Genomic DNA, 14050 nt, shown 5'->3' with positions numbered 1-14050 from the left:
CATCTGGTAATGTGGCATTATTTCACATCTGTCAGATCTGAACTGGAGAGAGAAGCTGAACCAGAAACTGGCATCACAGCTGAACTTTCCCAAATCTTTCCCAAAGGTTACACAGCTTTAGGTCAAGAGCCTTCAGTGCAGGCTGCTTCTCTCATACTCAAGGTCCACACACGCTCTGAAAAGCCCACCCCAGTGGGCTCTTAAGCAGTGACAGTCCATCACTGCTGAGCTCTGCCACTCATTTAATTTCCAAGATTTCCCTGATTGTACCTGTAAATCTGCAGCCAGGGGAAGCTCTGGTCCAGCTGCTCGGGCTCAGCACTCTTGCTGGACCTCCTAACCAGGACACTTCCCATAGCTGCTATTCCAGAGATCGGGTCTCTGGGGGAACTCTACTTTATGAGCTCTCACTCTCCAGCTGAAATCGGAGCCACTTTGTAACTCCACGCTCCCCTCTGAACCCCCCAAGGCCTTCCTCCGTGAAGCAGAGCTGGCAGTCATCGCCATCGCAGCATGATCACACACCTCAGAGATGGACTTCACACTCTCTCATGGTTGATGAGATCAACAGGGCACTCAATGCATCCAGGTCTCGTGAAATCATGCAGAGCAAAACCCAAACGTTGGCATTGTCAGAGGCAGCAGTTTCCAAAGCATTACCCACCTCAGATCACACACCACAGTCCCCTTGGCCCCAGGGGCACAGGCTCTTCTCTTGCCAAATAAAATTTATCTGCTGGCCAAAAGCACACAGTTGAGCAATTCTGATTTATTCCAGCAGGGATGAGGGATACGTCTGTGTGCATACACACACATACTCTCCCTAGAGTGAAGATGGAAGATGCTTTCTAAGAAGGTTGAGGAACAGCAGTAGGAGACCATGTATAGTTAAAAGGACACAGCAAAGAAGTCAACAACCTCTTTGTGATGCTGCCAATCTTTCAAAAAAAGCCCTACTCATTTATCTAACTACATATAGAGCCTGTAGCTGAATTAAACTTTGTTCTACTTCTACTATCAGGATCATGCCTAAAGAAGAGCTACAAATTGAATGTTAACAAAGATCTGCCAGTGTTGAACTACTCACAGGCTGCAAAAGACAGGAAATGAGCAGCGACAGTGAATTTCCTTCAGTAATCAGAGCAGATCACTAATTGCGCAGCCCCTCTAGAGCAGCTTAGGTTGTCACAGCACACGAAGAGATCGCAAGGATAGATGGGGAAAAACTCATTTTCAGAGCAGCCTGCCACTTGATGTCATGCTCCTGTAAGACCTTAGAAGTTAATGAGCATTTAATCTGGGTCAGATAAGGTGAAAGCTTCTTGATGGTGTGATGAAATGTTTCAATACTACTGACTCCACACACAGGACATGAACACCAGGGAATAAGGACTTGTCAACATCCAGGAGAATATCAGCATTGTATGGAACAATGTTCACATGGTGCAATGACCCCAAACAGCATCCACTGCAGTCACTGACCAGTCACCCTGGTCTTGTGCAACGAGGAAATCAAGGACACAGCTTTCAGAGATGCAGCTTCCAGAGATTCCCATCCCACAGTGGGGTCAGGACAACCACCCAACCAAAGCCCCAAAACCTCACTGCTACCTTGTCCAGAAGGTATAAGACTCCTGTGGGTGTTTGTGGATGCCCCATCCCTGGCAGTGTTTAAGGCCAGGTTGGATGAGGCTTTGGGCAACCTGGTCTAGTGGAGGGTGCCCCTACCCATGGCAGGGTGGGTTGGAACTAGATGATCTTTGAGGTCCCTTCCAACCCAAACCATTTATGATTCTATGATTCCTGGTATTGCAATACCTTTTGTGCAGTGAGAGGTTCCGATGGCACCATTGGGAGACTCACCTCCGACCCACGGAAGCCCCCAGAGAAAATGAAAGCCTTAATCCTTTGATAGTAAAATCCATTCCCTGTCATTATAGAGGGGCATCGCTATTGACAACTCAGACCACCGGGACAGGGTAGTGCGGGTATCACCTCTGGTCTTGCCTTGCTGCCGTCACACCCTGAGGAGCTGGCTAAGCCACTACCTCGCTTTCTAAGCTCACCCATTCTCCTGGCCAGACCTGTGCATGGGGCAGGCAGAGGAGTATTCTAAATTGGTGATGAGCAGCAAATATCGCTCTGTAGCTGTCATGTAGAAGATTCCCACAGTGCAGCGTACGGGCAATATTCAAGTGTCAGGTCTATGCCTCAACAGCACCCAAGTGCAGAAGTATGAAGGGGAGGGCTCACGTAGGTTGGGTCGCTTTCTCAACTGCAGGTTATTTGCAGTGGACATTGAACGTGCCCTCTATTGTAGCTTGGCAGGCACTTTGCCATTTCCCCATCACAGCCCTTGTCTTTGTTTGACGTGTAAAGACTCTTTAGAAACAAATACTGGAAGCTGAACAGATTGTTTTGCCAAGCAAACATTTAAATAATGATGGAAATAAGAATTATAAACAATTCCATTTATTCATTGCAGACAAAGATACTGCCCCCCAAGCCAGCTGGTATCCTAAGGCACTGACTGAGCGCTAGAAGGAAAAATGGTATTTAAATAGCCTTTAAATCAGCTGAGACAACCATTCCCAGCTCAATAACTATATCAGCTATTCTTTTTTTTCCAGGGGCATCTCAATTCCCCCAGCAAGCCCTGTTACTGGCAAGCTTTCTGCTGGGCTATTTTTCTGAGGGCAGGCATCAAGGGGTTGCCGCTGCTAAGAGCCAAGTCTTGCAAGCGCGGCTGCACCGGGAGCTCCAGCACAGCTGCCAAAATGCAGCAGGCACAGTCAGCAGCCCAGGACTCCTCCTGGAAATCTGGTTTTCTGCATCACCTGCAAACCTTGCCACTGTTGGCCTCTCCACACACTGTCCAGGATAGCAGCAGCAGCAAACTGGCCCATGTTTACTTGGAAGAAAGGACATGCCATTTCTCCCCAAGGAGCCGGTGCTGACCTTTGGGAACAGACATGTTGACAGAGCCACGTTCAGATTTCCTCTGAATTTTCCCAGGCTTGTTTCAGTTTCAATCCTGCTCTTAAGGAAGCTGTTTTCAAACCAAACCCTACATCCCAACTGCTGGAGTAACTCCATCCCCACAGCCCCATGACTATCAGGGATGGCCGTGAAGCCAGCCCCTGGTCTGGAGGAGGATTTCGCAGCAGCTCTCACTGTCTGCAGCTGGGCCAGGATGCTGAGGGCCAGCATCCCACACCGAGGGAATGGGAGCAGGAGAAATTTGATCCTTGCAATCCAGACCATCCTGGCCAGCATAGCCCAGAGCAGAGGAAGGCACATGCATTGACTGCAGAGCCCAGATCCCCTGCTGTCAACACAGCCCAGCGGGAGCAATGCCAGCAAGTAAAATCTTCCCCTTCTCCCTCTTTGCCTTATGTTTCACTACTTACTTGCACCACACTGATGCAATAACCCTCTGCCATGCTGTTCTTCCCCACCTCCTCCCCTGCCCTATTCAACCCCACCTTCTCCTCCAGCTTTCCTGCCTGTTTCCATACGTACCCTCAGACGCACATGCGTAGCCCAACAGAAACACTCCCCAAGCTCGTCAGAGGCTGGGAATGTTTTTAACACAAACCTCCCACGCTGCGAGAGGGGCAAGCTGCATCACGCGCAGAGCCACATCAACAGCCCTCCTTCCCTTCCCACACTGCCAGGAGCTATGTGCAGGGTGGCACCTATGGAACAGAGCATCACTCATTGCAGAGTGACCCTGCTGCTGTGGATGGCTGAGAAGACCAGGTGGGTGACTCTATTCATCCTGCTATAAAGGCCCAGCAGGTTGAGGGTTAGGAGTCAGCATCTGCAAAAGCAGGAACACACTTGACCCATTGTATTCTTACCTATGCTCTTCACCACTAATAAATTTAGCACATGCTTGAGCTTGTCCATTCATCGCTCCTGCAGAGCTAAAAGCATGAACGTTACAATATGAAGGATCATATGTCCATCAAAAACAGTCATTACCCTGTGCCGACTCTCCCTTTACTCTGCCCCAGAAAGCCTGCACCCCAAAGCTGACGGGTCCTGTTTTCAGCAACAGTAACCTGGTGAAACGCAGGGTGCTCAGGCACATGGCACAGTTACAAACACCAAACTGCAAACAAGAGTGGATGTTACAATATTTGATACAGCTTGGGGTAACAGAGAAAGGGAACTCTGTACAGAAGAGCACGTAACGGAAGAACGATCAATAGCAACAGCATTCGGATGAACTCCAGCCCAAGTAAGAAAAGCAATTACTGTTTTTTTATAGTACCATTTTTGTTTAATGTGCTCTTCAATGCTCAGTTACTCCATTATAGTACTATAAACAATCAGGATGACCCTAGCAATAACAAATGAAGCTCTTGATGTTTTATCGTCAGCCTGGAAACAACTTATATCTCTTTCCGCTCCCTAATAAAATTCTTGATATTCTTTATTTTTTTAATGTTCTAATTGGCTGCTAGTGAGTTCCTCTTTCTGCGCCACTTTGAAGAAAACCTGCTTAGATCAGCAGACCACATCAGGCAGATAATTTTTTGCTAACTGATACACAAAGCCAATGCTTGAACAGAGCCTTGTTTATTTGCCTTTTCAAAATTGTGACATTTCAGATGTCTCCTTGCAGCCAAAACATCTGTGCGGGTCATTGTGTGGAGAGACGGCAATCTGCCTACCTAACATTCCTGCTGCAGCTCCAGCGAGGACATCACTCGCCTCTCACACAGCCAGAAACACAACTTGGGATTCTGGCATGCCGCTAAAGCCAGCTGCTGTGTTTTGCCTTGGAGAAAGCTGCATTTTGCTATTGTGAGAAAGGATCTTCCACACACAGAGACCCAGCTGTCCTCACGCGAGCAATGGAGAGGCCGGTATCTGAACATAGGGTTTGGTCCCTCTGCCGAGGCTCTGGTCCTGTTCATGCTCTGACTCCAGGCACTGAGTAAGACAGGTATGAAATCAGACTAGAACGTTTGGAGTTGCTGGATAAAATGCAGAATATGAGCTGCTGGTGATTGAAGCTAAGATACCAGGCACTGAAGCATGGTCACATTTTCCCTGCTCGCTTTGCTGGGGAGAGGGTTATGACCCAAATGGGGTCATAGCATCTATAAAAAGCCCAAGGTGGTACTGAGCAACTGGCAGGGTGAGGTGGGGAGTGGGGTAAGAGCCACCCTTCGTACTTGCCAGCTGCAAACACTGTCGTTGCTTCCCAGTCCAGCATGGTGACTGGGAGGGTAAGCTGGTTGCATCCCTACACTTCACCTTATGCTTTGGGTAATTACTTATGCAAACACTCAGCTGCAAATCCCCATCCTGCTAACAGCCTCCAAAAGCACCTTCCAGCCAGAAAAACATGAGTCTTACATCTGTAGATGTCTTTTACTGCACAGTGGAAATGCCAGGAGTTATCCCTGCTATCCCAATAAAACAGTGTCCTTTCTCAGCATCTTTGGGGACAACAGGAGCATTGCCAGCCTGAACTACCAATTCAGGAGAGGCTTCTGCTACCACCACTAGCAAATCCATCAGCGATAGTGGGAGACTGTGAACGGTATCCAGGGAATGTACCTGAACAAGCCACCAGCCTGCTGTGAGGGTCAGCGCTAGCTACAAGTGATGTTCACATCACCATCTCTCCCAGTGATGGGCACATCATGCTCCCCCATTCTGCATTGCAGACAAGAGCCAAGCACCCAGGTGCAGAGTGCATGAGAAAGCAGCACTTCAATTACATTAGGAGGTGGCTTTGACCCCATGTGGTGCTCAGGTGCAAATGCCTCCCCAGGGTGAAAGACAACAGATAATTGGACTTGACAAGCAATTTATCCTAATGCTTTCATCTATGCAGAGTTAATTCAATACTTTCAATCCTATTTACTGAAATGTTGGCATCCACATGTATTCTGCTACCATCATTTGACCCACGCTCAGCAGCAGATGTGACTTGGTTGCATAATTAAATGATACAGCAACAACCTGATTTAATTTAAGCCCATATTTGTAGCTCTCTAGCCCTCAATGAAGCAGCACAAGGCTGATGCTTGGCTTGTTGCATTGGGTTTTGTTTGCCTTACTTCTCACACCTTCATGAAGCAAACTCCAGCTTCCAAATCCCATGGTACGTCCAGTCTCGCTGCCCTATTACTCATCTTGAAAACAGCCTGACTCCCAATTCAAGCATATGCGCTGCTGAAATAGCATGACCAAACACTTCTAGGGTTTGAATCCTTGGGACAGAGCAGCCTCTTACTGCCTGCAGTGCATAAGAGGATTTGCTAGGAAGTGTTTCAAAAACCCCAGTATCTAGTAATGCACAGGCTCTCAAAACCACTGAGCCACGTCCCACAGAGACAGCCGTTCAAGGAAGGACGGGCTCTTTTTTTAAAGAAATATGAAATTGCAGTAGTGAAATTAATTATCTGTATGCCTCCCTCCTTGCCCCTAAGCAGCTCCCCAGGTTTCTCCATGGGTCCTATCCGGTGTCACTGTCAAAAACAGGCATTGCAGCCCTGCTTAAGTCATTACAAGTCAGCCCTTGTTCCCCCACTTCCAGTCAAAGGCAAAGGAGACACGTGCAGGCTTAGCAAGTCCGGAAGCGCAGCTCTGTTGTGGACACAGTAGGATGAGTGGAGCTGTCAGAGACCTGCAGACTCCAGCTGTTTTGGACAGGAGCGGTGCCCGCAAATCAGCTGAGCTTTACTCACTGACCATTTGCTTGATTTTCTGCTGGAAGGGCCACGTGGCGACAAGCCAGGACATCACCAAAGTATATTGATTAAGCTAAGGCCACCATGCATGGTATCAGGTTGCAAAACGCAGGTCCAACCAGTGCTAGCTCAGAAGTTCGAGCTTCCACCACAAATTTGGAAACCACAGGTCATCATCTTATCTGAAGCAAAGCGAGGAGGATTTAAGGAGACGACCTTGATCCTCAACAAGCAGATGGCACCCTCAACACCTGCTGTGTGGTACACAACCAAAAGCCATGTTCAGCCCTTCAAGAGTTTGGGGAATGTGGACTGGCACCCCCATGTTGCTCTCCAACTTTCATCACGAAAGGCTCTGCTCTGGGCTTTCCATTAGAAACATCACTCTTCCCTTCAGGAAATCTTAACATGACTGGGAATTGCTGTCTGCAAGGCAAGATACAGTGCAGCTGAGAGCCCCATTACAGGCCAGTCATGGTTCAGACAGCAAACATGGGGAATCCTCCACTGCTAAACCCTGAAACAGCTGCTTTACAATAGTTGTATTTTCCTATAAATGCTATGAAGGTCTCCTTGTTGCAGATGCCTGAAGCTAGAGATATTAAAAGCAGGTCCACCAGGTACAGGGAGCCATTAACTAAGCATTATGACTGAGCAATTGCAAGTAGATGGAAAAGGGGCTGCAGAGCTTCTACATGAAGCTTTGCATGCTTGCTTACCCACGTGCTGCGGTAAAGCAGCATTTGCTGGTGAGCAAGAATCACTGCATGTCAAGCCATAAGTTTCCTAAAACACAAGGGTTTCCCAAAGTGCCCTAAACCTTTCAGTTGCTTTTCCAGCTCCCTTTGCTGGCTTCCTTAGTTGTAAGTACAAGCTGCAGTTCAAGACAGAAAGCCCATTTCCCCTGGCTCATCAAGGAGATGCTCTGGCAGCATCAAGAGCCCAGAAAAAAATAATAGCAAAAAAACCCCAAAAAAGAATCACCTCTGGGAGTCTAAAAACACCTTATGACATGCCTGAACACACAGGGCCTTGTCTCCATCTTACAGCTTGGAAACTGAGGCACAGATCGCCACAGTGACATGCTTACAGAGACATCACAAGATTGTGGAAACACCAGTGAAGACCTCAGTTTTGGTAACTGTACACCTCATGCTGCAAGAGCTAAAGAGGCTGTTGCAGAGGGCTGTCACTGCTCACACTGTGGTGGCCCTGACAGAGATTCCTGGGAGGGAAAAGGGTTAAGGAAGGGAATTTTGTTACTTTCTTGTCGTATTTTCTCGTGGGGGGGAGAAGCGTTGTGCAAGCAGGAGTTTTCCACTGGCGCTAGGCCCCCTTGCACTTATCAATGGGACCTTTCAGGACTCACTCCCTGATTGAGACATCATTTCCTGTCCAACACACTAACCCCATTGATAACTCCACACTTGATGGGAACTTTTCAAACCTACCAGGAAAGGCCAGGAGACCCAGAAGAACACATACATGAAAACAGAACTGGGGGGGAAAAAAAAAAAAAGACAGAGAGAGAAAGAAACCGTTTTGGCCACAATCTGCACGCTGAAAACAAATGTTTGTGATTACGGAGCTGTGCATCTTTAGCAGGTACATCAGACACAAAGAAGCCACTGACATATTCTTCACAACAGTGAGACTGGCAGGTCTGCTGGTTCAGACCAGTAAGAAATGGAGAAGGTCACAAGAGGATGCTTAAGAACATCCCTCTTTTGTCTCCAGCTGCACAGCAACACGGAAATCAGGATGGCCACAGAAATGGTCTTGTTTTCCACCAGAAAAGGTAGGGGGCCATAAGTGATAACAGCTTGCAAAACAGGCTAGAGACTTCAGATGTCTGAGTATCAGAAATGACACATAAAAGGGGAGGCAATGATGAAACTAGGACTCTCCAAGGTATCTCAGATCAGGTACCCACAGAAGGAACCTTTTTTTTTCTTCCTAATTTATCATGGCAAAAGGCTCAGTGTTATTTCCCAGGGCACAGCTCAGCCAGCTGTGTACACCCTTAAGACTGGCTATGAGGACTCATTTGACATTCTAACTACAGCCCAGCTCCAACCACAAGCTCCACCTCAAAACTGACGCTTCCCCCAAAGTTCAGGAGTCCAAAGCACATCTTTTGTTTTCACCTGTCTCCAAACAGATTTCATAACCCCAGGCAATTACAGTTTTGCCGTCTACAAAGGCACACTGATACAAAGTTATTAATGAATCTGGATTACTGATAAATAGGATAAGAGCCAGAAAGCTCTCTCTACCCATGCAGGTGCCATGGAGCAGCACCAGAAATGAAGTATCTGATGGCCATGCTGAAACTTTGTAATTTGGACATTTCTAGTTTCCTGGCTTCAAACTTCAGCCAGCAAGAAAGCTTTCGATGAAATCTAAATAGACAGGCAGGGAATATAACAGGAGCCAGGACACCGGCTGGCTGGGTAGATGGTTAGGAGAAGGGACTGGAAGGTTTCCACTACCATCTCCATTACTGAACTGCTGTGGGAGTGTGCAAAAGCTCTGTTGTTTTCAGTTATTTGGGTAAGTAGTTTCTGGGAGCCCAAAACGTAGCTTGCTCTCTGTTCTAAGTGCATCTGAAGTATTTAAAATTAGATCCCCTCCTCAATAGGACCCATTCATGAAAATGTCAGCTTTAAATGTCTTTACAGTGCAAGTTACTCACTGTGAGCATACCACCCACTTATCTTATACCCTACAAGGACAGAGTCTGAAAAGTTTCAAGATCATGACACGTAACAGACCAAACAAGCACAAAGACTTATTTAAAGGTATGATTAACCCAGCTAAGAACATGACTAGAAGTGTGAGTAGAAATAATATTTTGTGTTAGACAAGATAGACTTACCTGCAGGTCAAAGAACTTGCTGTATCTCCGGTAGATGATCTGGGAAGTCAGGTCGGACCATGTTACGTTTATGATATAGACCTGTTCAGGGAAAGGAAAACACAAGTTAAGGTGGGCTCTGAAGCACAGGGTATCTCTACAGGCTGAACAGCCAGTACAGGTAAATTCCACATCTCACTGGCTGCTCTTGCTCACAATGAGGAATATAACCCTGGGTGCAGGACTAGCCTAAATTAAAGCCATTGCCCCACTGCAGCCTTTAGCAGAGTTCTCAGGAGAGCGCCCAGTGTTCTCCCACCCATCCCCATCACCAGCTCCCACTGATTTTGCCCTCCCTGCGATGAGAACTTTAATCAAATGATGGTGCATTTTGTGGTCCACGATAGTACACTTTGCCTTCTACCTCTGCCTGTTCAGAGGGTCCCAGGGCCTGTTGCAGGCACAGCTGGGAAAGCTATTCCACCCCTGAAGCAACAGCCCATCGTGGGCTGCTGCTGAACCCCATGGCTGGCTGCTCCAACCCCATGCTCCAGGTTTTCCTTGTATATAGAGCTGTGACTGTGGCCCTTCCCAGGTGAGATGTGGCTCTAGTTCAACAAGGAAATTCAAAAGGAACTCAGCTCCAGGGGGGTTGTAGGATTACAGCCATGCAACGCAGCTACTTACACACAGCCCTACCTGCATGACAACAGCTCAACCCTACAGCATGCAGCCCTTGCTGAGTCACACCATGCCACTCAGCAGCTCTGGCACCTATCAGACTCATTCAAAGGTGATGTAAAGCAGGTCAGCAAGAGTGACGCTGTTTTCTTACAGTGGTGGAAACAGCAACACAAGCCCAGAACAAGCCCAGGATTTCCCTTGTTCAGCCCTAGTCCAGCTACAAAACAATCATTTTACAGAAACACTGTTTTGCCGGAAGTTGCAATTAAAAAAAAAAAAAAAAAAAAAGATTCACACGCGCATGCACACACATCTAACACACAAATGTTTCCTTTTGACCCTACTACCTCCAAAACATTTTTTTTAAAAAAAAAAGGAAAAAACAAGCCAGATTCTGCTTTCTGCTCTCTCATACACTAGCCTTCAAGCCAAATGGTTCTGCTGCCTCAATGACACATACACAACAAGACTTCAGCAAACACAGGCTGAAGCCATCAAGGACGACCACTGAGGGTGACTACGCAATGCCAATGTAATGGAAATCACAGTGAGACCAGCTCCTGGACTTTTAAAGCAATTTCCAGGCTTCACATATGGAGTGAGATACAGATCTGGCAGAGGAAACAGGAAAGCATCCCTCCTCAGCCCCAGTGCTGCAGCAGGAGCTCTCCCTTTTGCCATGGATGCAGAAGTGAAGCTCACTGTCTGCAATGATGGGGAATAGATAATCACCCCCCTCTTCTCCACCTCCCCCAGGACACTAGCCCATCTTCTAAGGTGCTGATGCAGGGTAATTGCTTCTGTGTTTTTAATGATAAAAGGTATTGCATGAAAACCCCTGGAGGGACGTTGAAGAACAGTCAACAATGCTTCTCCAAGGACTACTAAAGGATTTTTCCCTTCTCTCCTGGTAGGAGAGAGGTGTCATCTGATGTCCTGAAAACCATGGAGGTCCTGCGGCCTCATTTTCCTCTCTGCTTGTTATGACCTTGTTCAGTCCCCAAGGCAGTTTTCTCCCTGTCTCCTGCAGCCCAGTTTCATGGTATTTGAGAACTGGACACACTGAGCACAGGCTGTTAAGGAGATCTGGGGCCTTTCATAGAACACTGAGGGCAAGGACTAAGAGCCTCAATTTGACTCAGTTATCGTATCAAACCTATCTGCTGCTCCCACAGGAGCGGAGATCATTGAGGCTGGCAAAGGAAAGACTGTCCAGGGACGAGAGCACAAGTCTCAGCAAACCCAGGTTATTCCTCTGTTGAGTTATTCCTCTATTTCTCCTGGAAAACCAAGCCACGCAACCTCCCTCCTGCAGTACCCCTATGCACAAGGGTGACACCAGCACTGCCCTGCCTCATGAAGGGGGGATAAGACTGCATAACATGAAGATTTCATGTTCCCTTTAAAGATCTTAGCCATGCAAAAAAGCCAGAGAAGTCAGAGGCTGGGAAGGAAGCTGCTGTTGCCAATTTTCAGGCCAGCCACGCTACTCTGAAGAATATTTTTCCATGTGTTTGTTGGGGGGGGGGGGGGGGAGTTTGTAGCTTCACTCTGAGCTAATTCACAACACAAATATTTCTACTCGTTCTCTATCCAACAGCTACTTTCAGATGGAAAAACCCATTCGATTAAAAACAGATCATGACAGATGGGAGCTGACTGGGATCCAAAAGCAACTTCAGATACTGTAATTCTGGCCCTGGGTTCTCACAAAGGGGATGAGACAGGGATAGGAGAAACATAGTGTACATGCAAATAAAGATCATAGTTTTTCTTTAATTATGCATCTTTTCTCCATAAACTAGAAGAAAATACATATGCCACAGACATCCAGGCTTTTTGAATTTCATGGCACTTCAGGCTTCCCCATGTTTCTCTTCAGAACCCACAAAAACTGCATGTCCCTGAAATTTTTAACAGCCTGCAAGTCTGCTTGATTGAGATCTAGTCCAGACAGGAGTTAATGCTGCTTTGTTCAGTGGTGCAGTAAGTGGCACAACACCCCCATCACACGAGGTGAGGCTGAGCTGGGTGTGGAGAGATATTCTGGGCAAGAGGCTGGATGTGTCTGGTGCAGGGAGCGGGTGTAGGAGCAGGACCCCACCGCACGGTGCAGATACAGTCCCATCTCTGAAATCCTGGCTCTGCAGAAGCTGCCACTGACTTCAGTCAAGCCAGGGTTTTGCTGTGCATTTAAAACAGCAATTAAATCTTTTTGAGCCTTAGGTGTCTTCAAGCTCAGCAAGCGATGAATCAGGCAGTGTGCAGATGCACTGACTTCTATTTCATGGGAAGATCATAGCAGGAGCAAGAAAAGCCTTCAGTCATAACCTGGAGCTCTGTGAAGCGAGAAACAAATGGGAACAAAATCTGTGTGGTGGGATGCAGGTGCAAAATCTGAAATGGCTATTGATTTTCTTTGCTTATTTATGTGTAAATCAAATTGCTTCTTTAAGGCCACCATTTAATATAATGGGGAATAACTGTTTGCTTGAACTCAGAAAAGATCTGTAAAATACCAGATTTTAAAAGAAAGGTTTAGAGGTTTCAAAAGCCTTAAATATCACATTTCTCTCCCTCAGAGATCAGAGTTTGGTGATTATTTGCTTCTGCTGCCTTAGCTGGACCCATAACCTTTTCATGAGCAGCAAACATTACATCAGCTTACCTCATCATTTTTTTTTGCTCAGATCTTAAAACAGGTCGCTGTGAAAGCGATCAACGATATCCCTGGGGAGAATGAGAAAAGCAGTCCTGGGGGTGCCTGAGGTCATGCAAACGCAACAGGACAAGGAGGCAGCAGGAAATGTCAGATAAATATGGAGAGCCGTCCCACGCTCAAATGCCCGGCAGGCCCAGCATCACCCTCACGAGCTGCTTGCAGAGCCAAGGGAGGGCTTTCTGTGGCATCTGATGGCTCCCCAAAACCGAGCCATGCAAGCCACCGCTCCAGCACACAGCTGGTCCTGCCCACGGGAGAGTCCCAGGCCTGCAGCACGCTGCTTCTTGATAAAAGAAGATAAAATCAAAGCATCTGAGGTGTCTTGGAGCAAGCTCTTCCATGTAAGTACAGTGTTTTACTACAGAACTAAACTTTAATCATGATTGCAAATTACTAATTACTACAATAATTAATGAAGGTTAAAAGACCTGCTTTACGTATCTGCTACATTTATGACCTTAAAGAAGTCAAAATGCAGCTGCAAATGCCTCACCTTAAAAATCCTTAACAAAAAAAGTTCTTCATAATAAATAATTGAAGTACAAATTACAAACAACTTAGTGCACAATCACTGGATACTCCAGCCACTAAGAATGTTCAATATTTAGTTTCAGAAATCCAGTCTTTTTTTAGTCTACTACGTATTTTAAAGTAAATCCTTCTTCAGAGAAACAAGAAGCAGGTCTGTACAAACTGAAGAATATTAATCAGGAACTGAGCTTGATAAGCAGCTCTTAATATTCATGCTGCATAAAAGGTGCAGGATGTCAGGGGGATTTTATCAGCTGCTAATTATTGTTTAATTCTAGCTGGGAAACTTCCATTTTATCCATCACAGAGCAGAAAATGTATTGCAAACTGGAGTTATTGCTCTCTCTTTACTGCCTACACCAAGTGATGAGGAGAGATGACTTCCTATTACAAAAAGTATTCACTCAAATGGGCATGACTTTGTCATTGAACGTCTTATTTTCAATGCAAAATACCCAGTTCCAGCTGGCACAAAACCCAGAGGTAAAGAATTGAGGTTATTCTCATGTGACTGATTTTTCAATTGGCTTTTTAGAGCCT

The 14050-nt window shown here is 46.6% G+C and overlaps 1 protein-coding gene across 4 annotated transcripts in view; it reads right to left on the bottom strand.

The window, feature by feature from the left end:
* SH3PXD2A (SH3 and PX domains 2A) overlaps window positions 1-14050 on the bottom strand; it is a 268737-nt gene that overhangs the window by 213510 nt on the left and 41177 nt on the right. For all 4 annotated transcript variants that reach the window (XM_054832109.1, XM_054832111.1, XM_054832112.1 and 1 more), the window contains exon 2: window positions 9595-9675. In XM_054832109.1, coding sequence (XP_054688084.1) covers window positions 9595-9675 — 81 coding nt within the window. The remainder of the gene's footprint in view (window positions 1-9594; window positions 9676-14050) is intronic.

The sequence above is a fragment of the Grus americana genome, chromosome 7, assembly GCF_028858705.1.
Source record: "Grus americana isolate bGruAme1 chromosome 7, bGruAme1.mat, whole genome shotgun sequence".
Lineage (NCBI taxonomy): Eukaryota > Metazoa > Chordata > Aves > Gruiformes > Gruidae > Grus > Grus americana.
Note: the sequence above shows the minus strand (reverse complement) of the source record. Positions and strands in the feature narration are given on the sequence as shown.